The following is a 20535-nucleotide window of genomic DNA, read 5'->3' on the forward strand; positions in this document are numbered from 1 at the left end:
ACTTTTGGAGAACGTTCTGTTTTTTCTGCTCGTCTGACGTAGGTAATCCCATATTTCTTTGTTGTTGGTCGTACATCATTTTCTCCACCATGGATCTAGTTTCACCCTCTAAGTCGGAAAGTTTAGATGGCTCAGGGTTGATTTTTTTAGTAGATATCTCTTGATCCGAAACCACTAACTTTGACCACCATTCCATTTTGTTCACCTAAATACGTGATATTTTTTTTTTTATCGACCGTCGTAATACGAATGTAATTATACAAATATATATATATATAACTAAATGCATAATGACGTATTTTTAAATACTGAATACATATATCGATCTAAAATAATAATCCCAGCAATATAACATTGCCTAATTCAGTGGTAGTTATAAGAAGGACGATATGTGGATCCTTTGAGATTCGAATTTTTTTAAATTTAGTATATCGCTGGTCCAACAACTTCAAATTTTTAAAATTATGATTTGATAGCAAAATATTTTTCCATTTTAACCATGGATAATATATTATCATACTCTATGTCTTGATCACGCAGGATCGATATAATTATAATCATAATAATTTTTAATATTATTATTATAAGATAATTTTATAAATCATTACATTTATATCCTTTTTAATATATAAACATTAAAAGTGTGTACTACATATTTATGATAAAATAATTAAAAATTCTAAAATATAGAGTACAAGATAAATTTAAGTAGAAAAAATATTAAGGAACAAAGATAAAGCTATTAGATTAAAAACATCCAATAATTTATGTTACAAAGAATATTGAAGCATTCAATAATTCATAAGTACCTAAATTATATTAAATTCTTCAAGTCGGTTTTATGGTAACAAAAATAATTCAATGAATATGTGTACACCAATTACGATATAAGTATATAATAATAATATGTAAATATTTTACCTTTTCAATATTAATGAGGAACGTTTTTCCATCTTCGAGCAGCCAAGTGGTTTCTTCGAGTTTGATTTCATGTTGTAGTTCATCATCCAATATCGGTGGCTGTCCCTTTATACCAACGTAAATATGTTTCTTTTTCAAATTCACAATTACATCCCGTGGTCTCAATTTGAATGCTGCTTTAGATGGAATTTTAAGCTGTAAGAAAAAATATATAGTGTATAATTTATTATATATCATATAATCAATGTGTATAGATTTTATATACTCTTATAAAGATCATTTATACATCAGTCTTGCAGAACATTTCAAGGTTAATATATAGAACACGGTTATTAAGTTATAAAAGTATCTTTGTCATCATTACGCAACATGCTTTCATTAAAAAACGTTAATGATTATTGAGATTTGATAAGGAAAAAATCTAGAATTTAATGTAAGTAAAATTTATACTACATTTACACTGCAGAAATATGTTATATTAAAAAAAAAGGATAAAAATACGCCTATTATACTTTTCAATTTTATTATTTAAAATTAATGTAGTAAAATATTTATTATGCTGATCAACTTTTTTCATTTCTATAATTTTTTTCATTTTTATAAATAATAATTAAGTTCTTATTTTTCAAAATCATAGTGGTGAATATTATACCCTATTATAGTCCTAAATTACTAAAAGGATCAAGATATTCACAGATAATATGTTTATTTTAATATCCAAAAAAAATTATCGCTGTCGCTTGTTAAGTTTTCATAAGCTCTATGTTTTAAGGTGGGTTCCCACGGCGCGTGGCTCGGCGAGCTTAAGGCGGCGTGCTTGGTGTTCCAAGCCTACTACTATGTTTGGCATATCACGAGCTTACAATTTCTACATCATTCCCACGGTGCGTAACTTGATGAGCCACGAACTTACCCGAGCCAACCAAAGCTCCTTCAAAATTAAGCCGTTGAATTTTTCAGTTTAAAATGATTAGAACTCTAGATCAAACACAAATTAATGCTGTGCAGCTGCCTATTTTGTAATTTGCGGTGAGTATTTGTAAAAAAAAAAAATTAGTTGAAAAACAAAATTAATGGTTGGGCTTCATATAATTTCAAAAACACTAGAACTTAATCGTTAGACTATTCCATGGTTTTTTTTTTTTTTTTTTTTAAATTTAGTTCAATTATAATCAAATATTATAAATATTTTATTATATAATATATTAATTATCAAATATTTAAAATTTAAAAAAATCAAAAAAATTTATATCAATATCGAATGTGTTATCAAAATGCACACAACATATAATAAAATAAAAATCCACTATTTTATACAACACATAATACTTTTATTTAATAACAATTTAGTAACTTCAGTTTCAGCGCAAACATATCGTTTTTTATGTCCAATAGAGATTCTTAAAATTTAAAAATCAAGTACTGACAGATCAACTTAAATAAATAAATACCTAAGAATTATAACCAATATCAAATGAACAATAAATCGTATACATTAAACAAAATAAATTGCAAACGTAAGTTTTTTGATTTGAAAATAATGGACAAAAATGTATGGCATCATATTTTATCATATATTATAACATAAATAATTCGTGTTTAAAACAAATAAAACAAATATGGAGCCTGTGCTTATCGTTTATTGTTATGAATAGTTAATAATAAAATTATTAGAAACCCCATGTTGATACTCTACAAATATTACAAAATTCACAGTTATGAAAATCTTAATTTTTTTATTACAATAACATTTTTTTTTTTTTTTTTTGAAATTTGTAGTTATGATTTCAAGACGAAAAAATTAATTTAATTATAAACACTAAAATTTTTTAAAATTAAGAACTCATCAAATAGGAATATTTTATCATTTTTTTTCGATTGTTATGCTAATTTAATTTAATTTATGCAATAATTAAAATTATAAAAGTCTATACAATGTATTTAAAATATTAAAACCAGAACCAACAACTATAAAATAAAAATAAAAGATATTAATTCACAATACAATTAAAATGTAATAAACAGGAGCCATTTTTAAAAGCCAAAAATTAAAACGGTTATAAAAAATATATTTAGTAAATTGTTTATAGTTAAAGATAACTTCTAAAGATATAAATAGTTCAAATAACTATATCATATAATAAGTAAATGTTACATATACTTTACTGTGCCTGCCTGCATATATATATATATATTACTAGTATGATTCATCAATTTATGTGTTGAAACTCTTCCAGTTCTGGCATTCCCAAATGTTTTTTCTATAACTATATAAACCAACACCACTACCAAAATAAAATTATCGTGACCAAAGAAGAATGTACTTCATAAGATAGAAAACGTTTTGGCCGTTTTCTCGTAGCCTTGACAGAGATTAGGAATTTCCATAATGGTCATGAAAAATCCATAAACACTTAACTGAAGAGCACAAATGACTATTATTTTACTTAGTCGCTAGGTATGTCGATATATTCTATAAAATGTATAAGAAATGTTTAAATTCATTTAGTAAAAAAAATACAACTTAAAACATAACTTTTTAACACATTAACCTGTATAAAATTAACGAAAATTATAGACAATACCAATATTTCAAAAAAATTCGTAAAAATGCTTAATATAATAATAAATTGAAACATTAAATTAGTTTATCAGGATTAATCTGATTAGGATAATAAAAAAAGATAATAATATATACATTATATATTTACAGATTAATTTTAGTGTTTGTACTTCGTAAATCGATAAGGATAAATGTATTCGTAGTTCCTATGAAAAACAGAAACTCTATATGTGAAAATTAACGACCAGCAAAATTAATAACGTGACCAGAGTTTGATAATTACAAAAAACAAACGGTCCTGAACAAACAAAAAGCCGTCTGTCCATAAATGTCACGTTTCCCTATAGGATCACGTTCTTTTGACGTGCAAAAACTAAGTAAAAGATAATTACAGTAAATTACATACTGCTATATATTTAAAAATATATATATATTATTTTTCATTTACAACAAAAATGAGCTATTACCTGTTTACATTCAATAATATTTCATAAACTTTACAGTAACTAAGAGTCAAAAATGAACTACTAAAATAATATATCAAAATTCCATAAAAACCTTCATGACAAAAAAATTCTATTAATTCTATTAATACTTATAAAATTGAACAAAATACTTTAAAATAACATAATGCATTGTTTTTCTGTACAGATTTAAAAAATCAAATTTTACCATGGTCGGTAATATTACAGAACTAAACTATATACATAAATTAAAAATAACAACCTACCTATACATAAGCAATTCTCAAAGATCATATTTATATATTTACTTACAATGGATATTTATAATAAAAACTAACAAAAATAATAGAAAGAAATAATAATTATAATAATAATTTACGACAAATGGAAATAAAATATATTGTATAAAATAAAAAATTCCTTACAGTAAAAAAAAATAGTTAAAAGTTGACAGTTATACAATCTATTTAATAATTGTTTTAAATACTTCTGTAATAAAAATATTATATTTTTAAGTCTTAATTCATCCTATTTATAAATGGTTTAATAGAACTATTGTAGGATACTTTAACTACTAAAAAAATATTATTTTTAGTAAAACCACATAAAAAACAAAACTTGTAGGTACATTTCTTCCTTAACTAAGAATCTGAAATAAAGAAATGCTATTTGAAATAAATTTAATATTATAATTATATCATTACAAAAATACAAGTAAAGTACTTCAAAATAAATAAACTCACTAATTATTTTTATTTTTTTTATTAATATTTACAAGAAAATGTTCCTAGGAGGTACCATCTTACATTTATAGCTATATTAATTATGATAATTTATGTTTAAATTACCTTATTATACTCTTCTTTTTTTTATTTTAATAAATCAGATGTTTAGAATATTCTGTTAATTATGATTTTTTCATACATTATTTCAAAAATAATTATACAGTAATATAAATACTGACACCTGTTGATTTCAATATTTGTCACATACTAATCATTGAAAAAACACACAAACAGTATATAGTAAATAATCAATAAACTATAATACCAAGATGCCTTGTAGTTCCAAACAGGTATTTTTTCAAAGTTATGAAACCTATTAATCAATTAAATATTACGAAATATCCTACAACTACTATATATTATTTAAGTTTTGTATGCAAAGAGATTTAAAATGAAAACGTAAAATACAACAAGATACTAAACTAAAAAGTGCGAGTACATATTTTTGGCGAATTTTTGAGGTCATGGAACATGAAACAACCACGGATTTGAAGTTCAATATCAGGATCAATGAATATTCCCACTCCACCACAACGTCTTGGCTATTATTACGTTAGTTATATAAAACACTCGTGCACTGTATTTATGCGGTGCATGTGATGTTGCTCCGGCCACTGGACATTATCAATAACGAGTGTTTCGTGTTGTGCACGTAGTTAATTTCAAAAAGAAAAGACCATCACGTCAGGAAGTTTTCTTTTTCAAATAACTATGAGTCCAAAACTAGACAGCGTTATTAACATTGATAACAACATTATAGATGTAAGTAAATTTCGGTTATATACTATATTTTTCACAACCATAAAAATACAACATAACTACTTTAAATTGAACACAAACTAAACAGATAATTATCATATATAATATATATCTAACAATGTAATATTATCTATAAGTACTTCATACTTTTCAAATATATTTTCAATTATTTTCAAAATTACTGAAACATATCACTGTTGATACTTAGGAATCAGGGGCTGATTTAGGCGTTTTGAGGCCTTAGGCAAAATAAAAAATGTGGTACTTTGTCAACAGTAACGTATCTATGCACCCCCCTTCCACGTATGAGTTGTATAAAACAAATTAATAATAACAATTTACTTGTATATGTTCACAAATACAAATATAATATTATATTTATTTTATACGATGAAAGTTGTGTTGAAAAAAAAATGTTCATAAAAATTCGAGACTTCCTAATAACAAGCTAAATATAAAATCAATTATTTTGAAATCATAAATGTTACAATGTTATTCTAGAGTACCCAATCAAATCTGCACTAAAAGACAAATAAAATTGCTTCTAGAATTTTTTAATTATGTGATACAATGAGCTATCCACCACAAAAGACTAGAAAAATTGCATAATCAAATTATTTATTAATTGTATACAAACCATAATATAAACTATATCGTTATATAATAAAGAGAGGTATTTATAATCGTTTATTAATTGATATTATTCAATCATAATTACTAACAATGCCAAACCACTTTTTCATATAAAACAATTAATTTAAAGAAACTAAATACCAAATAAAATATAATCAAAATGTAATAATTAAATTATTCGCATAAACATCATATCAACATTTTGATTAATTTAGCTTATTAGTATACGCATGACTGAAAAAACCTTCATGCCACAAATTATTTTAATGGAATTATAAATATAAAGATAAATTATTGGCCTAAAAATCATCGATGTATTGTGTTTTTCACAAAAATTTAAAAAAAAAATTTAATTTTCAAAAAAGATCAATGGACAATGATGAATTAAAAATGATAATGACTGCCTTAAAATCCAAATAAATATGACTTCTAAATATATCTTCTACGAATAAACGATTATAGAAAATAATATATTAAAAAAAATGACCTTGCACTGAAACCAGAACTCTTGAACTCTATTAATCCGCCTTCATATCCGGATTTATATCCGTGAGCCTAAAAATATACTTATATGTATACTATAAATAATTTATATAATAATGTAAATATTCCAAGGTATAGTTCCAGGGTATTACTTAATTACGTCAATTTGACAGGTCCGTTGTAAATCATTACACTTAACCATTTTGAGTACGGTACTTTTTAATAGTAATAGTATTTATAAAAATGCAGAGTAAATTATTCTACAAATCCGTTATTTCGATACAATTATAAATCATAATAGATATTGTTTAATGTAAAACAAAAGCGAATGGAAATATATTTTAGTACAATAGTATTTTAAATTTAAACTAGTGATAGTGTTAAAACTATCTAAAAAAGATATTTAATTAAAACAATAAATGTATCAAATATAATTTAATTAATTAATTAAATTAGTACTAAACTACAATGAACATTTTTAAAGTAAAAATATAAGTAATATAATTCATGTAGGTTCACTTAAAATTTGATTTGAAATATCGGCAAAAAGTAATGAATCCATTTATAAACACTTACTAATATATATCACAATGATAATAGCATGTTCACACAGAAAAAATTGATAGCGATTGGCAATGAAACATATTTCACGTAGTCATAATTTCAAGATACCCCTTTTCATTTTCAAAAATGGTGATACTGTAATACCGATCTACTATTGTTATTTATTTCATAAATAACTTATAAAAACAGTTATCAGAGTAGGTACATTATAATAAGATAAATTATGTATAATCCCTCTACACTATATATATATATATATATATATACAGAGCATAAATTTAACAAATAAATGAAATTTCAATATTACATAATTATAATTATATAGATACAAATAAAAAATTTTGTAATAAAAACAAATTATTATACTGATTTTTATTTTATTTCATTACATATACATTTAGATATGGAATATACGAGTTAAAGAATAATAGAATTGGAACACATTATACGTATATTTTGCAACAGTTTTACATTTAAGTACAGAATAAGTCATTATTATACGGTATTTATGTAAATATAAATATATATATATACAGTGGAACCTCGATAACTCAAATTGGTCGGGGGAAAAAAAAAATTCGAGTTTTCAAAAATATTTTATTATAAGACACACAAACTTTATTTTATAATTTTATTTACTTATACCAAGTATAATACATGTATGTTTTACAATTTTCAAAAATGTATTCTACAATAAAATAAATAAGTAAATAATAAATAAAATAGGACTATTTTTAGAAGAAATTAAAGTATCTGTTAAATTTTCACTTATGTTGAGCGCAAAAAGAATTTAGTCTAGAATTTCTGGTTGTTCATGAATATATTTACATAGTATGTTTAAACCATCTAATGCCTGGGTGGCAAAAGTAGTTAAAGGCGATGGCAATTCCATATCATCAATAGTATCCAACTTCTCTTCACTTAACTCATTGGACATTTATTTAGTATTTACTATCGTAATTTATGAACGTGCACTATTTATACAAAATTTAGAATATAAATATCGAAAAATTGGAGTTTTAAATCAAAATTCAACTCAAATCACTTCGACTTATCACGTAATCCAAGTTAGCGAAATTCGAATTATTGATAAAATGCATTACACATATTACATACATTGAAATTCAGTAAACAAGGCATTCAATCGAGTTATCAAAGATTCAATTTATAAAGGTTCGAGTTATCGAAGTTCCATTGTATATATTATTTTTTTAAAAAAATAAAGAATTACATTTAATGAAATTAATATTGTATAAGTATTTATTAGTGATATAAATATCTTTGAAATATATACTCAATTAATTTCCACATGCCCTTATTTACGTCAAATAATAGCTTAAATTATGAATTATAATACAAATTAAAGAATACCTAGTGACTAAGATATTTATTTTAAAATATCTTCAACTATAATTAATGTATGTATATAAGGCACATGCACAACATATGAAACATATTCCATTTTCAACGAACCGATTAGTCAAATAGTTTAGTGATGCGGTAAAATTTTTAATAACTGAGATTCGTTAAGTAGGTAGTGTATTTAAATCACATTTTTCATAAATTTTTGGTAGTCTCGAAAAAAAAAATGTACAGAAAGCATAATCTATAGTATTTAAAAATTGTTTAAAACATGTATAATTGGGTAATATTTGTAGATCAGAAAAATAACAAAACAATAGGAAAATCAATCTCAATAATATTACACGAAGAATTTAAATGTTTTAAAATATTAACAATTTACTTGAATGGCTTCACTTAATCGGTCAAAACATTGAAAGTACGTTTTAATTATTTTCTATGAGGCTCGTGTGGTAGATATGACAAATAGTGCATTACTATTTTTAAACCCATAAGGGACTCACAGAGCCGTTTTTACAAAGGTCAAAATATGCAATATTACTACCAACGTAAGCATTCAAGTTGTGTGAATAAGAATAGAATAAATAATCATTAATGTTTGTGTATATGTTTTTCCTATCATATAGCAGTTCTCATACACGCGCGAACGTTTCTTCAACGATACCTATTACCATGGATTATACATAATGAACGTTATTACGTTAGTCCCCACGGTCGTTAAATTATACACTATTTTACTGCTAAATATTAACTTACCTATCCTAACAACAAAGCCAATTTTCATTCCATATTATTTAACGATCAAATGATAAGATAGGAATTTGAAGCAAATTTAAGTTCAATATCACGGATATAATTTTATGTACAATTTCCTGTATTATTTATTTATTTATTTATTTATTTTTTTTTTTTTTGTAAATGTTCGTATTTTTAAACCAAATACAGTTATTTATTAAAAATATACAATTTTATAGACGTAATGAAGTTAATCATATTGAAAAAATCGATGAATTTAATAAAGGTATGTCTCAAAAGTTAATCAATTTACAATAAAACTATACAAAAAATATGTGCAGGCATATTAATTTTTTTAAAAAAAAAAAAAAAATATATACCTAAGTAAATATATCATGGAATAAATTATCTTTATTAATATGCATAGCCATAAAATAACGTTAAAACTGGATAACTCTTGATAGCCGCAGGCATTATTTAAAAAAAATTAGATTACATAGTCTTGAAAATTGCAATACATGACCCGGACCTTGAATCTTAGCAGAAAAAAATCCTGTTCAAATATTACACAACCCGCATCGAAGCTTTATTACAAATACACTAAAGTAGAAATCGCAACGAGGAGTATTGTTTTAGACGACGCCCATCAATAGCCTTGATCTTCAACAATCATAAAATTATTTCTTTCATTTAAACACACACACACACACATTAATAATTCTGTATACCTGTGTATTCTGTATTTACAGAAGTAATACTAATAATTATCAATGCTAATTATGATATCATATAGGTGTACAAATGGTCTATACCAAGACCATCATTTTCATCATCAGGACAAGAAGATTCCAGTGACAAATCACAGCCAGACTCATCTACATCGCCTAATCAATTGAGCATTAAGGTAAACTATCCGCAAATGATGCGACTGCGATATTTGTAGAAATGTCATGTTATTATTCAAATTATATACTTTAATAAGTAAAATAGTATTGAATAAAGAAACAATAGCTTCACATAGTTTATTATAAAACATATGTTTTCATCACAGGAAAACGCAAAAATCAAAATATAATTTTACCGATATTTTAATTACATTTTAATACTAAAAAATTTAAAATGCCATCTAATAATATTATGACAATACAGAAAATATTTATTCGAAAATAAGATACATTATAACGATAAACACGAAAATATAAGTACTATACTGTATTAAGTAGCACAAAAAAAACAAAGACTAGTCTATAGGTAATACCTTCGATAGTATTCGAATACTGATTCAACAGCTTTTTAAAAATATTTTGTTCATTATAAAATGTATAGAATGTTTATGTAGAAAGTGTATAAAATACTTTCTTAAAAAAAAAGTTAAAGTTTATAAAGATCTTTATAAGTACTTAATACTAATAAACTATTACTTAATGTATCATCAATTACAGAAAAATATACTATATTATCTTATATATATGTACTTAATTCAACATTAACTTTGGTTGCAGAGTAAATCATCCACAACTAAGTTACTACTGTGTGCTGAAAATTTAAACGCTCATAACAAATATATTGATCGTGACAATGACTTGGATACTTTATCAGTAGCATCATCTAACCATTTTACAATCGTCAATGGTATGGGAGGACATAAACGAAATAAGTCTATTAAACCTATCCAATGTTGCTGTGAACGGCATCAGCTTACAGTATTAGTCATTTCTATGACAATAGTTCTCTTCCTAACCATTGTTTACTGCGTTTACTACGTACACAGTAAGTAAGATTAAATTATGTTGGTAAAAATAGTATCTGACTATACTCACTTAACCAAGCACTCATCTCACTTTAATTATTTAACCACATAATAAGAGTGTAATATTTATTTATTTTTAACACTGTTTAAATAATTATTAAGATCTACAAGTATTTTTAGATTATGTTGATGAGTCAAAACGAACAATTGGTTTGTTTATTTGTTAGTTCTTCACAATCTTTTTCCTAATTATTTAAATTTTTTATAATTAATATATCTAGGAAATATAATACAAAAATAGACTTTATACTTAAAAATGGATAAAGAATAGGATAAAACATTAAGAAAAGATTATAGTCATCTATTAAGAGGTACATTTTCAATCAAAATAGGTTTTTTTTTTAATCAACTAAAAAAATCAAAGAACAATTTAAATCACTGATTATATAAAAATATCCAAACAAAAATTCAAAAAGATTTTTTGTTTAATAACTTAAATTAAATCCTAGTAACTTAAACATTACTTACTTATTTCTTTAATTTGGAAATTTTACTCCAAAAAAGTACACAAATTGAAATTCATTAAAATGTAACTGTTTAATAGTTAATACTGGTTAATGTCAACATTTAAATCCCGTTATAAAAAGATAAACAAATAATAGCCAATAATGTGTTTATTTTGTATGAATAAGATCTGACAGTTTTAAATATTGTTTTGACGAATCCATAAAAAAAGATAAATTATAAATTTAATAAAAGTTAGGCGGGTATAGGTTTAAAATGAAATACTTATTTAAATTAAATGGACATAGATACACCCAAAATATCAATAAATAATAAATAAGTAACAACTAAAAATAATTCCTTTACTAAACTAAATAGAATATTATGTAATTTTAGGTTAGTGATTTAATGTAATATTACACTTTAATTTTTTTTAAATATTTAATAAACTCAATTGAAAAATAATATGTAAAAATAAAGAGTCCCAGTGCTTAATTTTAAAAGCATATCATTGTAAAAACTATTTAATTGTATTATTTTCTTAAATAAAACCATATGAATATTTTTTTAAGATAAATGTGTATAAAATGTGTCTATTGTATAAGTATTAATAATAATTAATTTTGTTTTAGGACGTGCAATCGAGTGTACAAATAACTATGCTTAATACCAGTCAAACAAGTGTTTAAGTACAAGATTCTAAATAATTATTGACTACCCAAATGGATAGTAAATTGTATTATTACAAGTCATAAACAATTTATGTTATGTATTATATAATTATAAGTAAATTATAACTTTATACTCAATAATAATAAAGTATATTTATTTAAATTATTAAATTCAATAAATTGTTGAATATTTTAATATTTTCACATTTTTATTATAACACGTTCACAGCCACTTATTGCTATAGCAATAATTTACAAAACAAATAAAACCAGGTATGACTACTCTTTTAATAATATTTTAAATGGTATTGAATTAATTAGAAATGTGACTGCCCTCAGAGTTAGGCATTAGTCGAATAAAATATTATTCAATTGATTATTTGAATAAAAAATTATTCTTCATTGATTTATTCTTAATTTTACTATTGATTTTTATTTTTATTCATTATTTTAATTTGTATTATTATTTGTTATTTATTATTCCCTATAACCATATAAATAATAAATTTAAATCCTAAATAACAATGTTTAGTAATAATAGACTTATTATTTAGACTTAAATAATATATATAAAGATAATACATATTAATATATATATAATTATTGATAAAAATAAATTAAATATACTTTTATATTTAATATCATTATTTAATTAATATCATTCATGATTTTAACGAATAAATTTATTCTGAATAATTGTTTTATAAACGAATAACACTATTCAGAATAATTTTATTCTTTATTCAGTACACCACAATAATTCAGAATAAAAAATTATTCTTTATTCATAAATAAATTAGTTATTCATGATTTTATTTTTTATTCATTATTTTGATTTGTTTTTGCTCAACTCTGCTATCCTGTTATGTTCATATTCATACAATTATATTTTTATATTTCTCTTTGGTATTTTCATTAATTTTATATATGTTATATTTTATCAATTTAAACATTGTTTTGCAAAGAATATATTTATTCTATTTTTCAACTATTAATCATGTTTTTCATATTAATTTAAATAGGACACAATTAATTCAAATTGTTGAGATTAATATATTTCAATCATGAATTTTATTATTTTGTGATAAAAATTAATTGCAAAAACTTAATGAAAAAAATTACTTAAAATCATTTAATCAATTGAAGTTTAAGATATTCATATAAAAAAATGACAAAAATTAAAGGGTTACGGAGATAACTAATAATAGTAAAAACAAAAATATATTTGATAGTTATATAATCTTGCCACTTGTTTTAAAAAGTAAACTAACTTTTTTTTTATTAGCTTTATCAAAAATTAATTGTATTACCACAGTAAACTGTTTTGAATTATTTCGTAACTAACCTCTTAATTTTTTGAGTTCTAAAAGTTTAAAACTGCAGTACTAAACAGTTTAGGCATATTAACTATTATCGTTTTTCCACACAACCTTGCAGTTACGTTCTAATATTATAATAAATATTTTTTAATATTGGTTGTCACAAATTTAGCAGCAGAAAATATTATTTTATAATTTATGTTAGCGATAGCTAGAATAATCTTGTACTTGTTAAAAACTATTAAAACGAAAAATTATTACTTAAGTTATAATCTAAAAATAGATTATTTTCATGCAATTAAAATTACTGAATTCAATCGATTAGATATAAAATAAGAACTATCAACCATAGTAAGAAGCTTATTTCTATCAAAATCAAAATTAAACAGTAAACTTACCTCAACATCAGACAATGTTTGAGTCCATCTATAATTAGGTAAATCACAACCATTGCCTGCATTTGGTTTCAATTTACCAGTTTCTTTCGGATCATCATCATCTTCTTCAATTGGTTGAGATACTTCATTTGTTGTTTCTCCAGATAATAATGGATCAACATCTTTTACATTTTTTTTCTAAAACAAATAATTAGCATAGTATGAATATATTAGGAACATAAAGTATTAATATTTAATATGCCAATGGTATCATTGTGTAATGGACATTAAGTGAGTGTTGTGCTCACTATATTGTTTTTCACTATTACTTATTATATAATAAACTTTTAACATAGAACATTGAAACCAGCAATAAATTGTTTTTATTTTATTTTTTTAAAAAAAATTATTTTGCCATTTTTTTATATTAAAAATATTTTAAACAAAAATTAAAATCTATATAATAAAAATACTTTTTCATAAAATATATTTCAAATATTTTTTTTAACGTTCCATTTTTTTGTTTTACATCTTTTTTAAAAATAGAATAACATTTATATATATCAATGCTATTAAGTAAACACAATAATCATTTTATGGATACTGATGACATTACACATCAATAAGTTATCAAGTATTATTTATAAAATTATTATAATCACTTAAGTACATTTTGTAATATGTCCCTTGAAGATATAAAATAGCATTAGAAAAAACAAATAATATTTAATCAAATTGTTGTCTAAGTAATCGCACAAGGTGAACATCAATAATATCACTGACGGGTTAATACATAAATGTACTAGTTCTTATATAGAACAATTTAAATAATACACAAAATATATTTTGTTTTATTATTTTTAGATAATTAACTTAACTCCAGTATTAAGTACTGTATTCAAGTATTAAGTACAGTAGTACTGGATTCAACTTTTAACAAATAGTAATGTTACACCCCATATTAAAAAATAACAATATAATTAAAACTTTAAACATTACTAATTTTTCTTTTAACAACAAGTTATGTTTAAAATTACTATTCATAGAATAATAAAACAAATAATTCAGAATAAAATCAAGAATAATAATATATTGTCCAATATTTGGGTAAAATTATTGAAAGCAAAAAATAATTCATATTCAAGTTTTATAATTTATAATATTTATTACCATATCCAACTCTTTTTGAAGTTGATCAGCTTCTTCGTCAGTCAATTCTTTAAGTTTAGGTTTAGTCTCTAATTCTTTCTCCTCTTTTGACTTTTGTAATCTTTTTAATGCTTCTTGTTTACGTTTCTCATCTTCAGCACGTTTTTGTTTTAGAGCGATATCACGATGTTTATTAAATACCGATAATAACATCTAAAAAGTATGCACTTGTTATTTTCAAATAAATTATTATTTTTACTATTCCTTACTCGTTCTGAAGCTTTTTCATCAGGACTTCCAATAAAGTAATCTGTTTTTCGACCAAGAAAACTAAAAAATGTATCTAAAAGCTGAAACAAAATAAAAAAATTATCAATGCGTATAAAAAACAACTTTTTAGAAAAATATATAATAATAACCATTGAAAATATAAACTATTTAAATCCATATAATATCAAATCTAATTTTGATTTTAAACAAATCTCTTGAATCATTTATAATAAAGAATTATGTTACACATAGTTTTTTTTTTTTTAATCATCACGAGTAAAAATATAATTTAAAGGTGGCTGGCAGTGCCGGATTACCCATTAGGCGAAGTAGGCACCCGCCTTAGGGTCTCACTTATTTAAGGGGCCCTGTGAAAACGGAAAACTTAATTTTTATTTTATTTAATAATACCTTTAGTATTTTATTTACGAATTTACGGGACAAAAGTTATTTTGAAACACAATATATATTAAATTGTAGGTGTTATATGTAATAATAATAATACAATTATTTTAAAAAAAATAGAAATCTTATAATAATTAATTCATTTTTTCTTGCAAATAAAAAAATGTAATAAACACGATTTCATTTATTAATAATAGTCGGTTATTATTAAAGCTGTTTATTTTAATTATTGGATAGTAATGTACGTAAAAAATAATTTTGTAGAGTCCAATTGCCTAGGGGCCCACAAATGTTTAATCCGGCACTGATGGCTGAATCATAAAAAGTAAGTTGTACAAAGTATGACTTGATGTATTAACTTTAAAATATAGATCCATATATTACATAAATATTGGGATAGTAAAATATCAAATATCTTTAAAGTATTTATAAATTTGAACTCAAACTATGCATTATTTTTTTTTATCATTTTTCATTTTATTCGAAATAAAAATAATCTATACACAACAATTTAAATAAACTTATTTTGATATCATGAACAAAAGCATAAAATAATATCAGTGCCATAACTAAATACTAGAGGCCCCTAGGCTTGCCATACACGATTCGGTTTGCTAGAGAAATCTGACTGCACAGTTTTTCCGGAACGTGTATGTGACTAGTTTGCGCAGTTTTCCGGGGACTGTATAAGCGATCGGAAAGAATCGAAGAACGATTCTTTTCACCTGTGCAGTCATGACTGTACGGCATATCGGAGAGTATGTGCCCGTATGTTCACGTTAAAATTCAACCAGCTTATTCGTTATCGCGGCTGCATCGTGCACATATATTTATTTTACATTATACCAATGGTTCCCAAATTGTGAGGTATACTTATTGGGGAAGCGTAATGCAAATATTTATACTATATATTAGAATATCGTGGTATTTATGCTGTATTTATACAGCGTTTCCCAAATAGTGGGTGGCGACCCAATACTGGGCCACAAAAATATAATACAGAGTCGCAGAATTAATAAAATTATAATATTAAATTTTATAATTTATCATTTCGTTTGATAATTTGAAATTTTTAATAAAAGTAAATCCATTAATACAAATAACTATTATTTAAAACATAAATAATAATTATCGAGATTATCAACTAGATTTATAAAAAACTAGTATGACATTCGCAGTATTGATAAATACAATGTAATAGTAACAAATGCATGCGACTAGTCGTTGGTTGTTGCAACACTAATTCATTATCTACAAATTAATTGTTTTCAAATTTATTTTGGTTCTTTTTCTTAAACGATATACTGATATAGCAAGTAATTTAGAATATTTTTTACAACTATCTATTATTCATTAAAATTGTATGAAATATCTAACTATAGAGCAGTCAATCACGCGGTCGTTGTTAGTGGTCGTTGCGGCCGGCCGCAACGACTGTATGGCTTGGGAACCATACCTTTATGTGCACGTACGCGTTTTCGTATAGCAGCGATTTTAAAAACGTGGAATTGCTATAACTAGACGATGTAAAGTACAAGTTTTAATATTGGTTCTATTAAACGGTCGTCCAATGCGTGGAGTACACTTAGAGTACTCTTACGAAAAAAAAGTAGTCTTTGAACCGATAGTATTCTAAAAATTACATTTAATTTGGCTTTATAAAGCCCATACATTTTTTCATTAACAGGAGAGAATTAAAAACTATCAAAAAAATATATCTTCAATGTTTTCACTGAGCCCTCAGACTGAAAATCTTGTATAGGCTTTTTATGAAATATCAAAATTAATTGCTGAAACAGGTTATCCTTACATAATTGGTAAAAAATTAATATTTTCGACAATGAAAACAATGGCATCTCGAATAGGCGAAAAAAAAACTGGAAAACCAAGTAAATTTGTTAAATAATTATATAATTATACATTTACAATGTGTAAAATTTAAATCACTATATATTTTCATATTATTGTGCATCGATAACAGTTATATTTTATAATGATAATGGAGAGACCTCTTTCCATTTAATCTAATATTGAGAGGTACAAAGTTTGATTTGCACAACTAAAAAATTGCCAAAACTCTTAATTAAGGGGGAGGGGAAATTAATTTTTGAAAATTTACCAAGGGACATTGGATGAAAAAGGTTGGGAACCACTGTTGTAGGGGGTTTGTGGAGGACTTTGCTCCTCACTGATCCCCTTGAGTGGATAATTCACTCCCAAGTTTTATACTGAATGAGCGCCTATGCTCTGCACACCTAGTTCTTACGGTACTACATAAATTAATCATGTGATAAAAGATGTTATCCATTGATAATATCCAACTTAAACTATGAATTTACAAAATTAACAAAATTAAGTTTTCTATTTAATACAATATACCTCACAAACATAATTCAATTACATTAAGATAATATTAGTTTAAATGGTATTGATTTCAAACTTAAAAAAAATTCTTTAGTCAATATTTAAAAAAAATCTCTTCTACAAATATTAAATTTACAACCTAAGGCAGTGGTTCTCAACCGAGGTGTCATGAACAGTGTAAGGGTGACACGAAATCTCCACGGGAAAGGAAAAAATAAAAAAAATAATTAATTTTAGTAAAATTATATTATTACCACAACTGTCATTTAAATAGTTTTTTGTTTCAAATAATACTTTTAAGACAAAATGTTAAGATAAAATACTGTTGGATTACTGGATGATTGAGAGTCTACTGTATTAGGTACTTTTTAGATTTTTTTTCTAGTTTGAAAATAGAAAAAGTAATAAACATAAATATAACTACAATACCTATGCATCATTATAGCGAATATTTAATTAAATGATATTCTATTACATTAAAAATTAAATAATTTTGTGCATAAACATAAACATAGAGGTAAAAAGAAACACTTATTAGAGGATAAATTAACTTTAGTAGAACAATAAATAAAAATATTTTCTCCAAATAAACTTTAAATATGCAGTTATATACATAGTTTAATTTATTTTTAAAAATATTTATTGATCTCAATAAGATTGAATTAACTCAACTTTAACTAAAATTTAATTTAATTTATTTAATTTTTTTTTTTTTTTAACTAGTTAATAGTCTCATTGACATGTCCACCTTTGCTTGTTACTATAGTAACAAAATATTACAACAATATTAAAAAAAAAATACTTTAATGATTTAACTAAATATTCATAAAAAAATGAACTAACAACTCTTTTACGTCTCTGGTAACAGACCAATTATTTAAAGGGTGCCTAAAACATTCAATAAATTAATACTAAATCAATACTTGTATAGTGAAATGTATAAATATTATTACCCAATACAAATACGTAAATACCTATCTACCTGCAATAGGAAAGTACAAACTTAGATATTAAGTTTATTTTACACTTTTTTCTACAGTTCATTAATTCTAAGTTACTTGTTCGACGCCTTTCTCGTGCTGCTGAGCCAATGCCAGTAGCATTGCATCAAATTTCTCTTCGTTAGCATTTGACATAATGAATAGGAATGAAATAAAAATAAAAAGCCAAAAACAATATTAAAAAATTAGCAGAAATTAGAAATATTCACAAATAAAACAATGAAAAAAGTGTACAGTGTTTGAAATATTTCGCTGTTGAACACCAATATAACCGTGTATCACAAAGCGGAACGTTAAACAGGAAACGTGCAGGGCTGTGGTTACGGGAAAAAAATGGTAATCATATTATCACGTTATCAACGTCGAGATATTGTTTGATCGAAACGGCGGAATGCAAGGAGGTCGTAAGTAACTAGTTATGGCGGGGAACATCACTGGAACGAAACGCGGTTCTAGACAAGACTAATAAAACGTAATTGATAGTCACTAAAACAGTTAACAATATGCAAAAAATAAAAAAATTCCATGTCAATATTGAATACACGAGTTGTTATATGTTAGTGAGGACCTCCTCATAAAGGTATTTTTGTATTGCCAAAGAAATATTTGAAATTTTTAAGTTTTTATGGTACCTAAACTACTCGCGTAGGCAAGAAAGGAAAAAAAGTTATTAAACTCTTTAATAAAATTTACCAATGTCATTATTTAGTATGATTTTTTAATTGTACACAACACTTTGAAATTGTTTAAAGTTAATATTTTTCATTAATTGAGGGTGGAAAGGAAAAGTCTGAGATTGTAAAGAGTAATAATAAGCGGGGGAGGGGGAGGGAATAAAATAATTTCTTCCCGGGATGCATGTATTCTGAATGCGCCACTGGTTCATGGCCACTCATAGCAACATAAATATTTATTAATAATCTCTAACATATACTTGTATTTATTTAATGCATAAATACAGCCGGGTATCCATTTGTTCCGCTGGCGTAACTTATAAGACGTAGACAATCTGAACAGTACGAGATCACAGTGACCATAATCATGTTTTGAGGTTTCTGAGCCACGACCAAGTTTGACAGATCTATTCAGATCATGTGAGATAAAATAATAAAACCTTTTTTGTTCCAACGCAGTTCTGTGGCCCGTGTTCATCAGTCGTGAGTAAAATAATGTTATGCAACCGAACCCAGGGTACTTTCAGCTCCTAAATTTCGTAAAATTATTTGTCTCATCCTCGTGTCCCAATATATATTCTGTACTCGGGGACTGGATACACCATTACTTATTTTTTTTTTTATATATAAAAATAATGCTCAGTTTGATCTTTTTTATTTAAATAATTTCTCTCCCATACTTTTCTATTGAAAATATTGTTTTACTTTCCAAAATTACAAATGTCATTCAACATATAATCATCAAAACAATGTATAATTTGAGGTAATAGTTTGAAATTTTA

At 24.6% G+C, this 20535-nt stretch overlaps 3 protein-coding genes across 3 annotated transcripts in view; 2 read left to right on the top strand and 1 right to left on the bottom strand.

Annotated features, from left to right (window-relative positions):
• The window catches only part of LOC112690812, a 17032-nt gene extending 14977 nt beyond the window's left edge, over positions 1–2055 (top strand). The window contains exon 2 of the mRNA XM_025564907.1: positions 1694–2055. Within this exon, the coding sequence (XP_025420692.1) occupies positions 1694–1886 (193 nt within the window). The 3' untranslated portion in view covers positions 1887–2055. The remainder of the gene's footprint in view (positions 1–1693) is intronic.
• The window catches only part of LOC112690809 (nuclear migration protein nudC), a 19569-nt gene extending 167 nt beyond the window's left edge, over positions 1–19402 (bottom strand). The window contains exons 1-6 of the mRNA XM_025564905.1: positions 19137–19402; positions 15309–15389; positions 15061–15252; positions 13912–14088; positions 922–1116; positions 3–205 (exon numbers count right to left, since the gene is read on the bottom strand). Coding sequence (XP_025420690.1) covers positions 3–205; positions 922–1116; positions 13912–14088; positions 15061–15252; positions 15309–15389; positions 19137–19214 — 926 coding nt within the window. The 5' untranslated portion in view covers positions 19215–19402. The remainder of the gene's footprint in view (positions 1–2; positions 206–921; positions 1117–13911; positions 14089–15060; positions 15253–15308; positions 15390–19136) is intronic.
• Positions 5131–12277, top strand: LOC112690811. Its single transcript, XM_025564906.1, has 4 exons — positions 5131–5495; positions 10063–10173; positions 10772–11039; positions 12156–12277. Exons 1-4 carry the CDS (start codon positions 5445–5447, stop codon positions 12188–12190), a joined length of 465 nt encoding a protein of 154 aa, XP_025420691.1. The 5' UTR covers positions 5131–5444; the 3' UTR covers positions 12191–12277.
• Positions 19403–20535: the final 1133 nt, after the last annotated feature.

This window comes from Sipha flava, unplaced genomic scaffold (genome assembly GCF_003268045.1).
Source record: "Sipha flava isolate LNK unplaced genomic scaffold, YSA_version1 521_pilon_pilon, whole genome shotgun sequence".
Classification (NCBI taxonomy): Eukaryota; Metazoa; Arthropoda; class Insecta; order Hemiptera; family Aphididae; genus Sipha; species Sipha flava.